Source organism: Struthio camelus, chromosome 3, assembly GCF_040807025.1.
Source record: "Struthio camelus isolate bStrCam1 chromosome 3, bStrCam1.hap1, whole genome shotgun sequence".
Taxonomy (NCBI): domain Eukaryota; kingdom Metazoa; phylum Chordata; class Aves; order Struthioniformes; family Struthionidae; genus Struthio; species Struthio camelus.
The window spans coordinates 60,219,487-60,241,822 of record NC_090944.1 but is presented as its reverse complement, the minus strand read 5'-3'; the positions used below and the strand labels follow the sequence as shown (position 1 = coordinate 60,241,822).

Here is a 22,336-nt window from a genome sequence, read left to right as displayed (position 1 = left end):
AAATACGTAAAGCAGATGAAGTATTTGGCTTAACTGGGATCCAATACCAAAAACCGTAAGTAAGCTGGTGAAAGCGTGCAGCACCTTCCATGAACAATTCACTTCTCCTACGCAATTTTAAGTTTGCCCAGGTGATAAGACAGGCTTTTTTCATTCTGTATGGTCTATTCTTTTTGCAACTGATACGACTCGACATCTTCTTTAGAACAAACTCTATTACTGAAACACCGACACATTCTGACTATCTGTGCAAGCAGATCACAGTCTCAAGTGATGATCTAGAACTCTGCTCATGCTTACTTCCAAAAGCTTCTGCTTGACCATTAAAGTGGCTAGCATAAAAATGAACAGCTTCGGAGATTTGTTCCTTCTGACAGTTACCAGTACAGGTGATACTGCAAACATGCTTCCTTTTGCTCATGAGAATTGATGAAAGCATGCCTTATTGCCACGGCAAACAATAACAGCCCATTTCACTGAAATAAACAAGCTTGCTAGCATCTACAAATCCTTTTCTCTGCATATCTCACTAATTTCAAATATGACATACAAATTATACAAACTACATTCAGAAACTGTACTTCAGTGCTATGCTCCCACGTTTTGTCACATACACAGAATTGTCACTAACAAAAGCAATAACTTTAGCCAAAGGAACCACAGGTTACTGAACTATTTCCAAACAGTGCCTGACCCACTGTTTTGAAGTTAGTTTCTAAATACTTGCAGTCTGCTAGGAAAATTACCACTTCCTTCCCCTAGCTATGCAGCAATACATGTATATACATATGTTATGTACATATAAAAGCTCTGTAACAGTTTACTCGCTTTTCCATTGAGCTACGAACGTCACTGGCAGCTTCAAAGGTGTACGTGCACATTTGCCGAATACTTCTTACGGCAGTTAATTAACTGTACCAAACAAGGCTGCACAATACAACATGCATTTTATAGGGTATGGTATAAAAGACCTAACCAAACCACAATATCCACTCAAACGATTTTACTGAATTATTCTGAGATTATAGTATAGATGATCTCTGTGATAAGATCACAGTATTGATTATTAACGCAAGTAAATTGTTTCCTAAATAATGGCCTAAAAGAAAGCACTTAAAATACTTCACCTGAGAAAGCATTACTGTAATATCTTGACAGTGTTTGCATAATATCTTTGGAATGCTGGGTCCATGGAGCTATCTTTCTATAGGTTTTGACTCTGTGGACAAGTTGAGAACCTCCATACTGCAGAGAAAGCGTGTCTCCATGATCTTCATATAATTCTTCAAATAATCTGAAGGAAAAATAAAATGTGACATCTGTCAAACTGTTGAAAAGAGTCTTTAAGAGACAAAATAATAAGGTATAAAATACAAAACAGCGTTTAGAGGTAAAGCCCGCTACAACTCTAGAGGTACCCTCAGGCAATGAATTGTTTTTCTGTTTAAACAAGCAATACATTTTCTCTTAAGTACTTCTGCCAGTTTACAAATAAATGTTTCATTAAGAAGTACTATTAGCTTGCTTACATTGAAATGTAAAGCCATGTCTGTTTTCTTTATTCAGATAAATATCTAGAAATTATATTCAAATATAATCGTTACTAAAAAGTATTAGACTCCAACTTTTTCACTAATTTATAGTATGTCAGAATATATTCACATTACATAACATGCACTTCTGTAGATTCAGAGAGATGATTAAAAATCCTGTTAGCTTGCAGGGAGAAAATGAACTGTAATCCTTCACAAACTAAGGTGTTTTAAATACTCTAAATGGGACAGAACATGCCAGTACCTCAAGGCTATGTGTTCTGTCAAGTCCACTGGGAATGAAGTTGACATAACTTTCCAAAATTTCCCATTACGACAATGACGACCCAAAGCTACAAACAGAAGGAACACGACTCTGTGAGAAATGTAAGGGCAGTCAGATACAATTTGCTGGAGCTGGAAAAGCATCAGGTAAGAAGGTATAAAAAGACAGCTGCTGAGATGAACAAGGAGAACTGGCTAAAAGTAACACTGTCCTCTAGCATCACGAAGTTGCCGGTAGACTCCATACTGAGAGAGCAGTCTAAGTAATAAAGATGATCAAGAAGCAGCACCCTTATTAATGACAAACATACGACAATAGTCTCAGAAAACATGGCTACGCTAAGGAGATCGGACCCAGTCTAAAAGATAACAGTTTGAAAAAGTGCTTCTCAGAACTGCAAACTATGGCCCCGCCTGAGCAAGATGATGACAAGGATGACATCTTGCTAGAAGAGGTTGAGAGTAAAGTCAAAAGGCTGAAGGGAAAAAAACTGGAAACGTATGTCACATCAGTATGGTAAGACAATGATTCAGGCATCAGGCATGTGATAGACTGCAAAACCTGAGAAGAAAGAAATCCTTAAGGAATGGAGAAGAGGGGGAAGAAAAAACAAAACAACAGCAACAAAAGCATAACCTTTAAGAAAGTTTCCAACAAAGGGGCAGTACTGCGTAAGCAACCCCTTAACCATTTGACTGAAGTCCTCCTCAAAAAGTTCTGGAGAAGGAATACCTATCTGAGTAGTAAATCAATTTTCATAAAAACAAAATGCCTGGCCAGCAAATCTTCTGCTCAAGGTCAAGTACAAAATGATCAATCAGGATGAAACACCTGCTTAGTGACTTAAAAAAAAAATCATTTGCCTCCATACAAGTTGTTCCGAGCTCATAATGTCATGTAGGACAATTTGCTGATTTATTTATTTATTTATTTTTAAGCAAGGGGTAAAAGATAGAAAGTTTGGTTAACTTAGAGCTAAAAACTTTAGTTCAAGGCAACAACTGGCAGGAGAAAGAACGATACCTCTCAGAATCCTTCCAGTCAACCATAAGGAACTGACGAACAGACCTTGCGACAGAGGTTCACAGAAAGAAGACAACTTTAAATTCATAAAGGATGTTGATTTACTTGACTCAGAAAAGACTTGTAGAAATAAATTAACCTTCCATCATCTCAAACTGTTCGGGCTGCAAGGTAAAGAAAGTATGGTCTTTTGTACAGGGAAAAGTAGTTAACTATATACAATCAAACAAGCAGTGTATGTATACATACACTTTGTTTACGAAACTTCCTAGATGGGACAACAATCACTTTAATGGGATGACAAAAAAAACATAGCTTGCAGAAATGGTCCTGTAAAACAAAGTCCATAAGATCGATCTCAGTAGACACAAATCAGACTGTTCAAGATGTACATTTTCTTCATCCTTCAGGAAGGCCAGCATAACTAAGTTGCTGGCCTCAGAAATCAAGTTCAACAGAACTTCTGGACTGTAGTCAGTCAGACCCCACAAGAAAATCAAAATTGATATGGTGGACAGTTATAGAATGCAATGAAAAGAAGAAGATAAAGTTGCTCAGAAAAATTTGCTAGATTAAGGCTGACTGTCTACTAAAGATCACCCTCTTTGGCCAGTTAGAGGAGAGTCAATGAAGAGGCAGCATATGGAAGAAGCAGGTACTTGGAAGTAAGAGAATGTCAGGGATCAAGGCTGCAGCATGTCGAAGTAAAAGACTGCACAATGGAGAGGTAAAGTATAGCACATGTCCATCTTCAAAATTTGCTAGAATATGAAGCAGGATTTTTCAGTAATCCTGAATGCAGTAATTCAGAAACAAGTCTTTCAACAGATGACAAAATTAGCTTCAGAAAGGCATACATCTAATGCAATGGAAAAGAAAAAAATAAGCCAAATACGGCCAGATAAAAGCATCCTTTTAAGCCAGGCTAATAGCTACATTTCAGAGAGATAATGAGAATTAGGGTATCAGGAAAATTAGAGAGAAAGCAATTGCCATAATCTTAGTAGGCATGGTTATGTAAGAGATGGAAATCTGGGGAGGGCTGGAGAATGGAGAGGAAACAAGGTGGAGAGAAGAAGGTGGACTGGAAGCGTGGCTACTGCAGTAGGAAACAATGGAGGAAACGGGCGTTCCCAAAATAGGGATGGAAGGGGAGAGGTAGCGAAGCCTATGGAAAGATAGAGAAGTGCAGCCTGAGGTACAGAAGTAAGTGGCAGCTGTACAGGACACTGCAGAAAGTGGGTGTAAGAGATGTGGCCAAGCCCGGACCTCCTCCACTTAGAAGCCAACAGCCCTGGTTGCAACTGGTATTTGCAGCAGCAATTGCTTGTTCCCAGAGGTAAACCTGCAGGACGGAGGAGTGCTAGCAGCCGCGATGTGGTGAGGCCAGAGAGGCGCTGCTAGCACCTGAGGGACCCAGCTGGCCCTGCGCTCACCCTGGCCCCTGGGCAGGGGGGTCCCAGCAGCACCCCAGAGCCACCGCCTCGCACACAGAGCCTGCATGCTGCGAGTGAAATCTTTTCTGCAGCACAGAACTGCTCCTGGCACTGGGCTGGAAAGGCTGACTTTGAAGTGTGAGGTATATTCACACTTTAAGTATCTTAGAGGTTTATGCTTTGTTTTCCCTGAGCATTTCAACTTAAAGGCTAAGAGAGTTCTTTAAATAACTTGAGGATGCTCAAAGAAGTATCCTTGATATTAGATTTGAGAGAACAGCTATGCTAACAAGTTTTCCTTGATAAACAAAAAAGCATCACATTTTTCTGAAGGAAAAGCAGGAAACAGCAAGGAAAGATTACTTCTACACAAATATAAATCTGGCATTCTGCATAAAAGCATGTACTTATTGCAGTTTTAATTTTTGGGCTGCATTTGCTGAAAGCTTTAAAATCAGCTTTTTATCTGTTACATTTATTTAAAAGGGAAACTCTTCAGTTTAAGTTTAGGTATATAAAGAGAATGAAGTTGAGCAGTTATCCTGAAAAAAAGGCTGACTAAAATACTATTTCAGAATATCAAATTTTCAAGGTGACTTGATTTTCTCAAAAAGAATATGGATGATTTTTTAAAATTTAGATGAAGAAAAATTATTAAAGCATTCCAAAAGAAAGAATTATGTTTTCATCTATAAACACATACTTTTCCTAAATCATTGATCACAAAATTAAAATAAAGCCATGCCACACTTTTTTAAAATTATCTTACCTAACAGCATCTGTATCAAACTGCAAATTGGGTTTATCAATCAGCCCCAATGAATAGAGTTGGTATGCCAAAGCACATTTCCCCACCATAAATTGGGCTGTGTTAGTGCGATCTAAGCAGTCCACACAATTCGTTCGGAGAACACCAGTCTGGCAAAAAATCCAAATAAATAAGAGATTTTTTTAAAAATTATCAAGTTATTATACTCATGATTACTTTTTCCTGTTATCCCAAGACTCCCAAGACACGCCAAATCTCAAATACTGAATTTTGTGTCAGTTCACAAAGCCCTGAGCAAAGATGTTTTTTCATCTCCAAGTAATCAACATCAGAAAGCTTTAAGGCTTACTTCCTGAATATTCTTGCTTTTATCATCACACAAATCGAATTTCTCCTTCAACTCACAAATAGCCCTAAAGATTTACCTTAAAAAGAAAGGTGCTGCTATTTCAGTGCAGAAGGTCCTAATTTCAACTGTGGTATGACTACTGCAAAAAACAAAGTGTGCTGTCACGTTGCTGTAGTGCTACTGTTACGGTACTTATACTTTAAGCTTTCTATATTTTGGGCAACACCTACGAACATTCTGTAAGACTCTTCTTTAATGCTGCTTGGGCCACCATCCTTCAATCCCATGAGGCAAACAGAAAGCCTGTTCTTTTATAATCTGAACAGATTAAAAAAAAAGTATTTTAATATAACAGCATGGGCGATTCTTCTGCCCAAATATATCTAGCTACACCTGAGCCAGTTATTTAAACTCCTTTTATTGTCTTAGTGAAGAAGCACTTTTTGGGTGTGATTCACAAGACGTCTATCCCAAGAGGAGATAAACTGTGATCCTAATGCTTACATACTATGCCTATAGTGACTACCTCACATGCTGAGGATGACAGACGGATGAAGACAGGTTACTTACTTGTTTATTACTTGATACAGGTAAACCTGGAAGACTAACATTAAAATCCAGCTAACATTCATGTATTTCTTCATTTTAAAACATATTAAAATCACTTTTACTCAGTTGCCCATGAAGAACATGTGCCACTGGTCAGTTAGTACAGGAATTGATAAATGCTTTCCAATTTACATGAACTATGAATGTGAAGTCAAAAAGCAATTCCTGCTTCTCAAAGCAATTCCTGCTTCTCAAACATACACTCTCTGTTCAGAGTAAAAAATCATAACATTCATATTTAAATCGCTATACTTTATCCTCCTGCACTTTTCTAACCTTAAAGAAAGCAGTGTTTCTAGTCATATTTTCTTTTAGTGATGGAAATTATAACAATACACAGAATATCGAGCAGAAGTGAGATTCCTTTTAGTCAGACATTTTCATGTGTATGAATATGTCACCAGAATTAAGAATGTTTATTCCCCACCTCCTGTATCTAACATTGATAACACTGATGTACTTTGTACTTAGCTAAAACGGTGCTGTTTTACCTCTCACTACATTGGTAGAGCTACAGACTAAGTAGCATTAAAAACAAATTTCAAATATGAGTATTTCTCAGATTACATCCAGCAAAAATACAACTCTAGTAACATAATGTTTTCTGGCACCGTCCAAGAACTTTAATTCCTATTTCCCAAACGGGTTCCTGGGATGGACTACAATAATACAGTTTATTCTGCAATACGTATTAACATGAGAGTCGTCTGCTTAATCACTCGTCAGGTATTTGAGTCAAAGGGTTCTCTGTTGCTTTGGGAGTGGTGATATGCCTCAGTGCAACTATGAATTAATGACATTTATTATTTCAGTACCTGCAAGCGACCAGTGGAAACAACATAACCTCCCAATTCATTCCACCTGAAATGGAAACAAAATAGGATGACTTACAAATCATAAAAAAAACCAAACAAACAGATCTTGACACATATTGGTCTGCTCAGTGAAAAAGGGAGACAATTAAAAACCTGCCACAAAGCAAGACTGATATCCCTCCATAGCAGAAAGCAGTGAAAGCTCTATGTAGTAGGAAGATGATGTATTTAAATTGCATTGCAAAAAAATCTAGCCTTGGGGGAGAAATATTCAAAGGCATAAGCTAAACCAATTTGGGAAGAACATATAAAATATTTTCTTCTCTCCCTACAAAACAGGATATAAGCTACACAAGCCCTGCCAGATTGAGTCTTGAGGACACAAAAATTGAAGCACGTAAAACGCCACTGACTGGAAGGCGGAGGCACAACATACACTGTGGCAAAAGCTGGTTGATTTAAATCTCCCCTTCTTGCTGCTTTTCTAGGCACATATGTCATAAATGGTCCGGTTCTCACAATCAGATACAGGCACCATAGGTTTAGAGGCAGAAAACACGAATCAGAAATTAATGACATTTTGAGGTAGAGAAGCATTTATGCTCAGTGCAAGTAACTCCTGAACTACTGAAGCTTTTCAAGTTAGCAGGGTTAACTTATATGATTGGAGCACTGCTATGACAAGCCTATATACTGCTTTTGACACCCAAAAGACTGTCTCTACACAGCACAGCATTACACGGATGCACCAATCCAGTTCATGCTAGTTTGCAGTCAACATGGCAGATGGTGACTGCAACATGGCAATGTTTTCTCTGCATGGCAGAGAAAAGCCCTAAGGGAGCCTCTCTGAGTTTTAGTTCTGTTTATTTCTAAACAAAGTTAGGCTAAAAAGGCACAAGATGCTCTTAATGTAGAATAAGAATGCCCACTTGGGTAGTGATGGATTGGATCCCTAGGCTGAAAGTCTGAACCACGAACTTTTGTAACTTTTAATTTGGAAGCTATTTTACTTCTGAATTTTTAAAGACTTCAGAGAATTCAGCTTATTAAATCACTGTACTTCTGAAGTAGTCTAAGCAAACAGAGTTTGCATTATTCCAAGGAAAGAAAACCTTTCAATTACGTATGTGTAAATACCATAACATCAACTGGAAATTACCAAACTTAAAATACCTAACAAAGGTATTTTATTACTATGCCTTACAAGAAGCCACTTACTACATTCTAAACTTTGCTTGCTTTGTTAAAATTTACCCTCAGATTTCAGATTCCCTTGACTTAAAAAAAGAAAGACTCCCCAAAACCTTTACATATATATACACACGCACACGACAAAGACTACAAGTGATAAATATAATGGCTTTAAATAAGCAAGTATTCATTACAAATAACAGCAGCATAATTACACTCACTATAAATTTTCTAATGTATTAGCATTTCCTAGCATATGCCTCTGACTGCAGTCCTATTTGCTATAGCTTAATAATAAATTATGTATCTTCCCATTAATTGAAGTCTTAAAATAAGAAAAAATGCTACAGATAGTAAACATTCCAGGAAAATCTCCAAGCTAGAGACGTTTTTCATCATACATATATATAATTATACATACTTTTCATCTGGCCGCAAGATACTGCAGTAGGAGTCAGGCCGATTTACAAAAAATCCTGTTTTCTTTACTACACTTTCTGCAATCACATTCAGTCTGTCAAGTACATTGCAAAGTTTGCTGAAGAGAGAAAAAATAAACAACGAATATATATTAATATTCAATTTTCACTGCTTAGAAAGTCTTTTCATACAAAAAATGATTTAATCAAAGACTTGCATCACTGCTTTATTTATCTAACAGGGATTACGCCTGCAGTTTTCTTATTTGATACAAACTTAGAAAGCAGACCCTGACAATCTCTGAGTAATTTTATTTACTTATTAATAAAATATATTACATAAACTGGAAGTAGAAGACTTCAGAATTCTAAAAGTCTCCTTGACTTTCACACCACACTAGTTTTTCTCTACTGAACTTTTTCTGCTTTGCAAAGTAAAAAAATCACAGATAAGGATATATGCTTAAGTTAAATTACATACCCTCCTTTTTTTTTTGTTTGGAAGGTACTGTTTTTTCAGTAGCATTTGTTTCAGAGAGTGGCCTTCATGTTGTCCCGCACTTTCTGTTCAGATCAGAGCATCCATCCATAACGGAGATTAACTTCGGTTTACAAGTAATTTCATTTTCAAAGATTTTAATGCAACGTTTACATTTCAAGTAATACAAATATATATATATGTATATGTGTGTGTGTGTGTGTGTGTGTGTGTATTTTCTTTTTAAGCATTGCTTACACTGAGATGGAAGCAATCTTTTGGAACTTTTCCACCGACACTATTTTCTAGAAAAGTTACTTCAGAACTATATGTTGAAGAAAGATGGTTCTCAGTATTCCTGTAACTGTAAATTCTGTAAGCACAGATGAACGTTATCTTCCATTCTTACATCTCTCTGGCTTGCATAAAGACTTAATCCTGTTCAAAGCACTCTTAAGTATTTTTTATACCTGTATTAGGACAGATAGGTATATAAATATAGACAGAAGCTTAAAGCTAGAAAGGGCATCTTTTGATCACCTAATATCATTTCCTATATATGACAGATAATTAAGCTTCATCAACCTCTGTCTATATGGAATCCAGTAACTTGCATTGGACAAGTCTTCTGAAAGGAGAGCTAGCCTTTTTTTAAGATTTGTTATTTAACCATAACACAGACAACTGAACATACACCCAACTGTGTACAATGCCATTTTTAGGGGGGGGAAAAAAGCAGCGTGAAATCAAATCAAACTTCACAACAATAGTCTTTTACTTCTACATGACAAGCCTTTACCAACCACGTTTGTAATCTCAAATATTGAATAAGCATTGCTTTGCAAAACTTTTTCATATAATGTTATCGACCAACATTAATTATGCTCCTGCCCTTCGAATTATACCAATTTTTTCATTTTTTCACTCAGATTGATATTGTGCCAGATACCTCACAGCTGACACAACAATTCTTACCATGCTTCTAGAATTTTTGGCATTAAAAGACATAGTAGACATATGCAGGTCAGAGAATTTTACAACTGGGTTGTGCGTTCCGTAAGAGTAGTTATCCAGACCTACAGATTTAAAATGTTCATTCCTTGTAAGTATCTCCACATTTAGGAAAACATTCATCATTTTTATATGATACTAGTACAGCATTCTACTATTCAAATTTATAGAAGTAAACATTTACTAAATATATATTTCCCTTTCCCTATTTGTTCGTGCAAAAATGTAAATGCTTTATAACTTCTTATTTCATTCTGGACAAGGTAACAGAAGAGACTGATTGATATGAAACTTCTTGATTTTCAAAATTTCATAACTCAAAAATAATTTCAAGACCAAACATCTTAAAATGCAATGTTTTGACTAATTCAAAATAAAAAGGGAATATTGTTGGCTTTTTTGGTGTTTTTTTTAAATTTCCTTTGCAGAATATTTGAAAGTTTTCAGGCCTTACTCCAATTTGGAATTAAACCAAATCCTGAAATATAAACGTATTCTGTGCATAGATCTTAATAAAATTCTCTCCTCTCTCATAAGCTATATTCAACTGAAAAGAGATACACTCAGCAGAATTCAGTCAGTCACTTATGCCATGGCTAAGAGCACTAGAACAAAGGAAGGTCTTTTCTACCTTTTTGTATATTTGGCCATGTCCCAAGGAATATATATAATTGCATGCTCTGGGGGTAAAAACTGGTTGAGGTATGTCACAGCAGCAACAAGTTCTTCGCTAAGAATCCTTTCATGCTTTCTTTTTTCACGTTCCTTTAACGAAAAGAAAAGCAAATTAACAGTAGTATTTTCATTAACATGTATAAGTAACCTGTATACATATGTATACATACACACATGTATGTGCATATACATATTATACCCAGAAATGCTCTTTACTGTAGACTCTTTAATCTAGACTTCAGTGTTTTCTGTTTCATATAGATGATGTGGAAACAACGCATAAACAAAATTAACCATTTATGCTCAAAAATGCACAAAAACTTTAGAAAATTCTACAGTTGAATTTGAGAAGCAGTATCAGGCTTATATTAATAATATTTTATTAAGCAAAATATTTAATCAGAAATATCACAGCAATACTATACATCAGCAACAAGTAAGATTTAACTGTGCTAACACCACAACTTAGGGGTGGGGGGGCATATTTTATGCATTTTTGCACCTTTGTTTAAAAAGTTATTTCACTTTTTTCCTAGGTATATTTTTGGGAAGAATAACAAGGACTGGATGAGAGAGAAAAAAAAAAAAAGCTGAACAACGCTTGGAGCATCTAAACGAAATAGCTCTCTCACAAGCTCTTCCCAGCCTAGAATCCCTTAGACTGGAAGCTTGAGAAGATCTAGCAAAGATTTTGTCTGTTAATAAAACACAATAAATGGACAATTAACCAGTGTCATTCAGCAGCACATATTAGGATATGTGCTATAGAATAGCCCTCACACCCCTTTGTATATTAGTATGTTCTCAATCTGTGCACAGCTCTGGCTGTAACAAAGCAAACTTGGTTACTCTTTCAAAGCCTCTGAGCAAAAACTGAGCATGAGCAGTTTTGCTTCACTTCAAAGATGGGTTTTGGTGTTTTAGCCATGCTAAAAAAATTCAGAAATTGAAATGCAGAAATTTAGTGCTAGACATTTAAAACGCAGCAGGCACTTCTACAGGCACTATTGCATAACTAGTCCAATTACATTAAAAACAAGAGAAAAAGCTAAACATTTTAGGTTTCTAACAACTGATCTCTCGCAAAGAGTCACCTATCCCACCGGTGCACAATCACCTGCTGAGAAACAGAACCCTCCGACAGGGAAGGAGAGCGCAAGGAAACGAAAGCCGAAACATGGGGGAAACGGACTGAGACAAAAGAAAGAAAAAGACCTACAAAAGGGAACGCACCCCATTCGCTCTTGCAGTACGGGGACACGGATCCAGGTAAATTTTTCTCCATTACTGATGGGAAATGGAGACCAACAGCTTTGCAAGGATTTAAAAAAAATATAGAATTATATTCCCATTCTATGAATATACCATATGTTGAGGTACTTCATATATTAACAAGGCTTTTCTCTCAACTTAATCCAACCCAAAACCTATACTGAGCTTATACTACAAAAACTATTTTAAAATTACATAAAAGCAGCTATGAACGAATAAAAGGAAATCTAATACTTTTGTTACTAGTTACCAAGTTTGTAGGATAGATAGATAAAGTAGGATATGGATTTGTGTTTCATTAGCCTTTAAGAAATCAAATAATAAAACTACTACCGGAGATAGAAATGCTTAGCATTTCTGTAAAAGCAACAACATACACTTTTTTTTTTCTGTGAAGCGGTACATGAAATGATAAAGGAACATTAATTTTAGCAACCTAATATTAAGCATCTACAGAGCGAGAGAAAGAATTGTATTTTCGGCCACCGCATAAAAAGACCTCTGACTAAAAGCATATAATGATTCACGTGTCGAGGTCATGTGAGCTTGGACACGCACTAACAATGGCCTTTGAAAGCTAGGACTGTAAGAAAGAGACAAAATCATTTTCTTGTCAACAAACGCTATCTGAAGTTAATTCCACAGACTCCCGGACAGTCTTAAAAGCAATCCCAAACAGAAGAGCTTCTAGAAATAGAAAACAGGTTATATTTGCCATTTATTAAAACTTATTTAAAAGCCTTCCTTTTCCATTTTCCCCTATTTTTTATACTAGGAACTGATCCTACATGCACATAAAAGGTCCTTTTTTCATCTGCATACAGTTCTACAACATGTTACACAAAATGATAAATATTTTTAAAAGGCTAAAAAGAAATATAAGATACGATTCAAGGCAAAACAAATCATTATAAGCTCAAATATGAAAACAGTTCATTAAAGAAACTGCAATAAGATATACTAACCTTTACTTTCCAAACATCAGAAAAATTACCAAAAACAAACAGAAATTCTAGAATTAAAAAAAAAACTAGACAATGTTCACATTTTAGCTGCTGTAGTAGACCAGATACAAATAGTTTTCTCTTTAAATATCATTTTATTCGCTACAAGGCAGAAATCACATTACCCTGCTATTCTCTCATGACACAGTATTCAGATGTTTAGAATATTTTTTTTTTTTTACAAGTTTTATTTAAGACAGGGTAGACTTCAAGGGGCTGGAGTCCTTTCTTCCCGTCCTATTAACACTGGCCAGTATAGCCTCTGCCATCCAAGGGCAAGGTCAAACCTGCCCGACTGAGGTGCCACCACATAAAATGGCTGGATTGGAACAGGAGGAAAAAAAAAAACCCAACACAACACGTAACACCCAGAATCCAGGCTGTGCACCACAGCCCCATAGCAGCTAAGTGAACTACTGCAGCAACGAAGTGGCTCCCCACACTAGTCCACCACTGCTGCCACCGGCAGTGCTTATACCTAGCCCGAGACGCTGCATTTTCCTCTCCTCCCACACAGCCATGACTGTACCAGACAGAGCAAACAAAGGAGAAGTAAGTGTTTATCAAACATTTCAAAGAGCAAAGTCAGTCTTCTGTGTCTACAACCATCACTTTGCATGGAATCATACTATTTTAGCATGTTTTAGAGCTAAATTAAATTTAGTGGTAAATTTATTTGGACTTGCTCCCATCTGAGTGGTAACAGCAAGGACCTGAAAACAACAGTGAAATGTTATTGTAATAAGTCTATAAAAACTGGAAATTGCTCTTTGTTGTAGGGCTGTAGTGGAAGCAGCTACGAAGTTATATACTACCCTGAACAGAATGAGATTTCTCAGCTTACAAAAGGCAGACTTTCTTCCTATGAGCTCAGAGCACAACCTAAAATACAGAGACTCTACAGAAATTAGTATTACGTTTAAAATTAGAAAACATACAGAACATATTCAAAATACTTTACCTTCACAAGATTCAAAATAATAATAGGAGAGCCAAATCGTTGAAGCATTTGGTCAAAGTGAAGAGCAGCAACATGGGCAAAAGGGTCTGCTTGGTCCACTGCAACAGATGTATTAGAATATTCAGAGAGTTACTAAGAGAATCTCAGAATCACTTAAATCATTTCCCCTTAAAGTACTGTTTGCAAATATTTACCAGTTCTCTGATAAAAACGATATAATTATACACATTCTTCTTTTCATACAAAGCTGCTTACAAAAAAACCCAACTCTCTCTTCAATAATTAAGGAGAGCAAGAAGATATCCTTCTGCTTTGTGAAGCTGCTAGTAACAAAATATACCTGTGGCTAAACAAATGTTAGGAACATTGTTCTACTCCAAGCATACAATATTCAAATTTTTAGAGGAATTTTTAAAAATATTCTGGGGATTAGCAGTGCTTAATTTTGTTGGCGTTTTTGTTGCACTTTATCAATCATTTTTGTTTTAAAATTTGGGGTGGAATTTAGCTGAAACTGTTACAAATCAAAAATCAGTAATATATACATGCATGCTCAAATGCTGAGCATGCAATTCATGGATCACTCCGGCCCCATTTAATTTAGTGCAGACTTTTTCCACTAGTTTCAATAGGTTCGAAATTATATCCACAGGCATACTTTTAGGCAAACATAAGTAACTGTTTGTATACAAGATAATATGTACAAAGAAAGTTGACGTTTTCAAACAATTTGTTCATATTCCATTTCTGATCATGAAGTCTAATATGGAGACTTTTTTTTTTTCCTATTCAGTTTCATCAAATGCAGCTGTTTACATGGTTAAATGTTTATATGCCATGATGTTTATTACAAAGAATATTGGCTTACTTTAAATTATAGCTTCCCAAAGAACAAACGCACAGACAATTCTTTCAATTTTGCAAGTTAAACCTTCACTTATTCTCTCAGATCTTCCACTAGCATACAGTGCTAACCATAATCTACCAGAAAGAAACACTTGTACATACATGTTATGGGTGGCTTAGGCAACATAGTTGAAATATCTTGAGACCAGTACAGGGGGACAGATCCTCGAACCTGAACATAGGAAGAATAGCTCCCCGCAGAAAATGACATAACTGAAGCATCATACAGTATTTGTTCAGTTTCTACTTCATTAGCAACGTCCCCCTAAAACAGTTAGAAATACATATATGATGCAGACATTACGTTTCAGAGCTGCATGCATGCTAGAGAACAGACTGTTACAACCAACCAGGGTACAATTAACCTATCAGATACCAAATCATGGTAGTGACGACACTACTGATGGTTAAATTCCATTTGTCCCTAACTGTAGTCTACCAGATTTTTACTTCTCTATTTAAGAAATGGTATCATTATTTCTAAGTGCAACAAAAGAACTGCCAGCAAAGTTCTTACTATTTTAAGAACAGCTTTACCTTCTCCAAACTTTAATGACAGTTGTGATAAGGGTATCTAATAACATAATTCACAACCAAAGCCCTAAAAACCCTCTAAAACATTTCAGTTCGCTGGTCAGTCAGGGTCAAGCTTTCATTCAGTTGGAACAAAACAAAACAAAACAAAACAAAACAAAACAAAAACCAGAGCAAAACAACGCCCCCAATGAAACCACCTTTTATTTACCTCACAGTTTGCTCCTCGTTTCAGAAAACGTGTTCCAGCAAATTTGCTGGATCTTCTGGCTATCAAAGTGACGTATATTGGCCGACCATAAATCAGCAGTTCTCGAAAGAGAAGTTAAGGTTGACAAATCACATGAAATTTTTCTTTCACTTATTTATGCTTGCATAAAGTTCTACAAATCTAAAAAGATATATCATCAAAATGAAACATCTGTTTTACTAAAATGTCTTCAACAGAGATGAATAGCATTGCCGAATTTGGGAGAGTGCAATTCCCTTTTCAATAATCATTTCTAAAGAGCTTTGAAAATGGAATTTACATTACAATGTAACAACTACTTTTCAGAACATAAGGAAGAGAAATATTTCCATTTTGAAAAGTGAAAAGGAGGTGCAGTAGGTACAAGATTCACCCAAGGCCACAAATATTGCTTTTGAAAAAACTGTGACTAAAACTTGGGAGCTCCTGTTTTCAGATCAGCTATGTTAGACATCTTCTAATTATTTGTCTGGAAAACGCAGATGAACTGCAACTACTTAAGTAACAACAACAACTGAAAGACAAAGACAAGCCACTGCAGAAGCAGTGGGGGCTTTCTTTTAAGCTATTTATTTTTTATTAAAACTAAAAAGATAGAATCACATTGTCTAGCGTGACTTTGCCACTTTGTACAGCTTCCTTAGCATAACGGAGGCAAAGAAAGAGGGAAGGAGACATCCTTTCATCAAATATCTAATGCAAAGACTATTAAGTCACTCACATAGCATCTGTAAGCATAATGTTGGTGGTCACATCCATAGCTGCCACTTTGGTTAAGTGATTGATACCCGAGATCAAATAGTAGTACACAAAAAAAAAGACCTAACTTTCTGCCTGGAACCCAACCAATGCCCACAGCTTTGCAATCATGGAAACGCAAAACCGAGTTTGCAAAGCCACCCCTAACCTTAAACTCATAATTGTATTTCCTTCCGCAGTTTTTTTTGCTGACAGGCTGCTGAATTAACATGACGTTGCTGACGATTAAAATACAGCGTCTCGGTAATATATGAGATGCTTATTAACTAAGACGTTGAGATGGCATTTCTTTGGAGCGAGATAGGCGTTTGGGCCTTTTCTCCTAGTTCTACAACGTATATAGAACTATTTTAAATAATATACACTCAGGAAAGGAAATGCAAATGTTCTAATATTTTCTTAAGTCTCTTCGCACAGAAATCATGAAGTTTTATCAACATTTTCAGCAGAAAGTGTAAAAGCAAGGATTTCTGAAAATTTTTGTTATAATTCTTATTTTTAAGGAGATTAGTAAGAGAACATTTTGATATTAGCAATTCAGTTCTGTTTCTTCAAGTTTTCATCCCTTTCTCAGAATTCTGTAAAAACGCAGCTGAGCCTTAAAATCCTGTCAAATTCTGACAGGATCTACTACCGATCCCCATGCTTCTAAGCAGTGCGCCTCATTGAGAATGCACTCTACATGTGTGAAGGCCACATTACAAGATCGTAACTTTATTTCTTCTTTGGTCATAAAACCAAGCAATGAAAATGGAAAGTAATGAAAACAAACTACAGGAACGCCAAAATAAAAAGCCAGCAAAAAATTATGAAACTGAAAAATATTTACATAACAAACAAATAATTAAGCATATTTCATATGGTCAAATTTCTAAAATTGATAGACCAACATTTGTTACAACAGTAAAAGGATACTTGACTGCCCACAGAAGCCATGAATAATATACAGCAACCAATCACGGTGAACAGTATTTTTCACTACCTCCAGAAGCTTGGCATTCCACACATACTTTTCATAAGGCTTACTGCAAATCCCAAACACACCTAGGAAATTGTTACAATAAAAATGCATTAGCAATTTAAAAACAATCTCAACTGCATCGGATTGTTCTTAAACTCCGGTCATTTGACCGTAATTTTGATTTCCCTTGGCTTCAACTCAGCAAATCATTTACACACATCCCTGAAGTTTGCCAAACACAGATAACTTTAAGCACATGCTAAAGTCCAGCATTTATGGAGTTTTATAATTTTTTACAATTGCCAGTCACTGTAGTATTTGTGTACCTTCAATGTAAGGTCACAGTAGACTTTGTAGAAGTTTCTCATACTACTAACACTGAAGAGACCTCTACATGGGAACAGCAAGAAGATTTGATAATACAGAAAAGATCTGAGGTTGTGAATCCCTGTTATGGGAAAAATTACAGCAGCCAGATGTTCTGCAGCCAAAGGAAAAGATGAGTTCTCCTAAAGGACTGAAGGTGAAAATGCACCTGTTGAACAAACTGTTCCTACCTAGTAACCCAATACCAATAGCCCAGGAAAAATCAAGGTTCTGTAACCACTGTGGTGAGAGACTGCGTGCTTTCAGTGGAACTTGGCCACAGTAGCTTTGTCAGCAATTTGTCCTCTTTCGCATTTCCAGCAGCATTACTTTGACACATTAAGTTCAACCTGATTGTTCTTTGAATGACAGACAGCTATTTTTTGCACACATGCTGACATATGAACAGATATGATGCTAACCTCCGCTGGTAACACAGTTTTGTGCGCTGTTAGCACACTGCTGATGGGGTCAAGGCTATGGCATCTTTATCTTCCAATGCTTTCATAAGGAAACTGAAGAGAAGGTGCTGCTGTATGGATTTGTGAGGGATCTTGCAGGTGAGAGCCTTTGCAGCAGGGGAATTATTGCTCCCTCTACTTTCAATGGTCATTTTTGCCATCGTAATGTTTGGCAATCTATTCTATAGTAACATATTTTTGCAGGGCAGGGGGGAGCGAGGAGGCTTTGGGTAGGGTTTTATTTTCCTTTTCTTTAAATAAAAGATATTACTTGACTACCTTTAAATTTTTCCATCAGATTTAGGGCACAGTATATACGGCATTTCTTTTAGGTTTTCAAAAGATAGTATACAACTATGTAATGCAGTAAGTTCCAGTGCCAAAGATGACTAGTTACTTAGCTGACATTCATTGTCATTCTCTGAGCTGCAGTCAGTGTAGGTCTATTCCAGGTGTCCAAGTTTATCATGCATAAACTCGGGCAGGGTGTTGCTCTGCGCATTTCTTTATTTTAACTGTGTGTTTGTCAAACTTAGAGCGTCCCCTCTGAAGATACAGAAGGCAGGATCATTGTAGGCCTTCTTCACCACCTTGGAAGACTCATTTTGTGTTAGAAGAGATGGAAGGCGAGTCATGCAATTCACACTGACTATCTCAAAGAGCCACAGCTAACGGAGGGCAAGTGGGCCTTTTCTATCATATTTCTGTGTGTATTGTATCTTCTATGTAACAGGGGTTACACAGTGGGTGACTACAAGCAAGGGCAGTAATGAAGAGTCTGTTGAACCTCTGTCTAACCAATACAAGTACAGATCAAAATGTTGCATCTAAGCTGCCTTCCACATCAAGTTCGCAGTCAACAGTTAAAATATTAGCAGGCTTTCTCCATCCTGCTGTTTCGCCTATTTGTGACCAACAATTTTTGAAGCAAGTGGACAGTCTCTCCCAAATTGTACTGGAACTTGCGTTGAAGGGCATGTGTTCTGCAAGTAGCAGTACTCGGCGATTCCCTTAAAGTTTCTGCAATGACAGTTTGTTTTCCATTGTACTGGATTTGACCACAAATCTTCGTCCTTCTGGGAGGACCTTGAACCGGCTAAAATATACAGCCATCCCTCTCCAGGAAGAAAAAAGGAAAGCAATAAATTGGATTACATGCAGTACTAAAACACCTCAGGTTAGAATTTGGCTTCACTACCATTTTTGTTCCTATGGTCAAGTTGTTCAGCAACCTAGCCTCAAAACATCTGAAGTTTGTCAACTGTCTTGATAATACCAAGGTATAAAGGGTACTCAATCCACAAAATTTAGAGGGATGACACTGCAAAGAACAGTCTCCAACTACAGTGTCAAAAAGCCCGTGAGGAACATAAAATGAGAGAAAATCTGATTGACTATGACTGTACAGAAGTTTCACTTTAACTATACTCCACAGTGAGCCCTAACGTCACATATTAATCTCACGTGTCAGAAGCACAACAGAATTTATGATTTTAGGTACAAGAAGCTCTGCTAGGTCTAATACTGTTCTCAGTTGCACATATGAAACATTTTGCATTTTAAGGACTCCTTCTACCTGATTACTTTCTGCTTTATTAAGGTATGTCTAAAATTGGCAGAAGTGATCAGGTCAGATCAAGTCTTGGCTCTGGAAATTATGTCCTGATAAGAAATTATATTAGCGCCTGCTAGCACACCTTTAGGAGACTAAGGGCCAAAATCATCTCAGTCAGTTAGCACAAACTTATCACTGCCTTGTCCCATCTGATCTTTGACAATTTTTTTTGTGCATGAATGGTAAAGTCTATAGGAAACTGCTACCAATCAAGTAAGGAGCAATCTGACAGAGACTGGATCATGACTCGTCATGGAACTATAATTCAGACACATAAAGTAGGACTAATTTCACTTCATTTTGGATGTTAGCAATATCTGCATCTACGCTACAAGTCCATCTTCACTTAAAAGTCAATGAATAGGAATAAGCATTTCTAGATGCAATTCATCTGACCTGTTTTAAAGACCTAACAAAGATGAGGTTATTCACAACCCATGTCCTGCCACTGACTAGAAAAGGCTATAGATGACTAATACAACTGTAAATAACAATACTGTAAACGAACAGATGAGTACTGCGTCCCATAGAAAATAATCTGTTTAGAGAAGAGAAGGAAGGAAAATCTCCTACGACAGGAGAACAGAAATCCATCCTAGTTTTATGAGGATGACTTCATGATCATGGTTGATTTCAGAACCTGATTACACAGGAGCTCCTGTCCACAACCTAGAGAGCCACTGGGCTACCATATGAAAATGATGACTGTCCCAAGGCTAAATGACTTGGGACTTCCATGCCATAAGCAACATAATCAGCAGATCCACTCTGAAGACTACAGTCAAAACCTTCCCTCCTATGGCAAAATTTAAGTCTTCCTAATAAAGATAAAATTCATCTGCCTCAGAAATAATTCTTTGTGGAAGAGAAGAAGGGAAAAAGAGAAGTAGGGATTGAAAGTAGCAGTTTAAGACTGCAGAATGAATTCCCTTATGAAGTGCAGTATACCTCACATACTTCAATACCTTCTACATGTAGTACAAAGAACATTTCTCTGATCTTGCTTTCTCGACACAAGTTGCTATTACTTATTGTCTTTGGGGGGGAAAAACAATCAAGAATATGAATTCCTATCGATGTAATATTCTAAGCATTCATTACTTTTTCCAAAGAAATAGAGAGAACAGAAAATGTACTACTGAAAATTATTGACGTGCTATGCAGGATGGAATAGTATTTTTTGTGCTGGCTGGTGGTCAGTGTCAGTGCAACCTGTACACATCAGCAGAGAAAGATGTAGAGGAAAAGGAGAACAACAGTATATCGCACCCTCCAAACGGTGACTCGTCATGGAACTATAATTCAGACACATAAAGTAGGATTAATTTCACTTCCTTTTGGATGCTAGCAATATCTGCATCTACACTACAAGTCCATCTTCACTTAAAAGTCAATGAATAGGAATAAGCTTCCTGGCACTGACAAGGACCTTAACCATCCTGGGCTCTCTGTACTGCATCTACAACTTTAGCTGGGAGTAAGGGACTTCCCTCTGGCATTTTGGGGTAGAGAGAAAATGGAGCATTTCCTGCTTCTCACCTGCAGTGGTGTCAGAATACACTGCAATGAGGACAGCCACCTACCATTTCTCTTGCAGAGGGAAATCTAGCGCTGCAGCACGGCCTCCCAGTACTGCAGCCAGCAAAGGAAGTCTGCCTGATAGATCAAATGGAATTAGCATATGAACCAAACATAAGCCAGTTAGGCAATGACACACTAAAATGATGAGCAAGAATTGAGAACAAGGCAATTTTTAATGACTTCCTTGTGTAGTTGAGCATGAGGCAGCACAGACTACATCCCTGGCTCTGCCTAGTCTAATAAATCTGGTCTCCTATTAATGAAGGTTAGGTACATCAGCAAAGATTCACATTGAAGTCCTTGGAAAAGTCAAGGCATGATCTAACAAAGATGTGTCTCACTGGTGGTGAATGCACATTCAAACTTAATCTATATCTATGCATTCAAAAGACACTGTGGTCTATATGCCACCAAAAGAAGCTTAATTACATCTCCACAGCTGCTTGAGATCACCTTCACAGCAATGTATTCACTAAATATGTATCAAAGGTAGCACTGTTATTTCAGACATTATATAACTAAACATGGGAAAAAGTAGTGTCACATAAACGACACCAAACAGTCAAAAAAATTACCGTGCAATTTGTTGGCAGTGCGTTTAGACATTCAGTACAAATCACAGAGCAGTAAAACCTAAACACATCCACTTCAACAAACTGGAATACAATCTTAAGAGTTTTGGAGGGGACTTCTTTTTGGAAGTGCAAAGCCTAAGGGTGAGAACAGTTCTGGTCATCTTTACAATCTTCTGAGCACATAAGACGCAAAGTGGGAAGCTGTAGTTTTCAAATGAAAGCAGTAATCTTTCTTAGACTTCCTGATAGTGCTTACTACATAAAGTTAATACTAACTTCATACAATTCCTTCGTCATCAATATTTTCCAATATGAAACAAAACAAGATTTATTTGTAGTTCTTAACTAGTTATTGCTTCCAATTTTGTTTGTAATTCATTCCTGTTGGGATTCTTGCAAGACAGTTGGATAATCAATTGCTGAAAAATAACAGCATGCTCAATTATCTCCCTGAGTTGCCATGTAAATTACCAAAACAATGATTAATCATCTCTA

General features: G+C 36.8%; 1 protein-coding gene across 2 annotated transcripts in view; it reads right to left on the bottom strand.

Moving 5' to 3' along the window:
- The window catches only part of FIG4 (FIG4 phosphoinositide 5-phosphatase), a 76,503-nt gene that overhangs the window by 35,097 nt on the left and 19,070 nt on the right, over window positions 1–22,336 (bottom strand). For both annotated transcript variants that reach the window (XM_068938005.1, XM_068938006.1), the window contains exons 7-15: window positions 17,198–17,326; window positions 15,485–15,585; window positions 14,842–15,004; window positions 13,834–13,931; window positions 10,553–10,686; window positions 8,435–8,551; window positions 6,820–6,865; window positions 5,047–5,195; window positions 1,128–1,294 (exon numbers count right to left, since the gene is read on the bottom strand). In XM_068938005.1, the coding sequence (XP_068794106.1) occupies window positions 1,128–1,294; window positions 5,047–5,195; window positions 6,820–6,865; window positions 8,435–8,551; window positions 10,553–10,686; window positions 13,834–13,931; window positions 14,842–15,004; window positions 15,485–15,585; window positions 17,198–17,326 (1,104 nt within the window). The remainder of the gene's footprint in view (window positions 1–1,127; window positions 1,295–5,046; window positions 5,196–6,819; window positions 6,866–8,434; window positions 8,552–10,552; window positions 10,687–13,833; window positions 13,932–14,841; window positions 15,005–15,484; window positions 15,586–17,197; window positions 17,327–22,336) is intronic.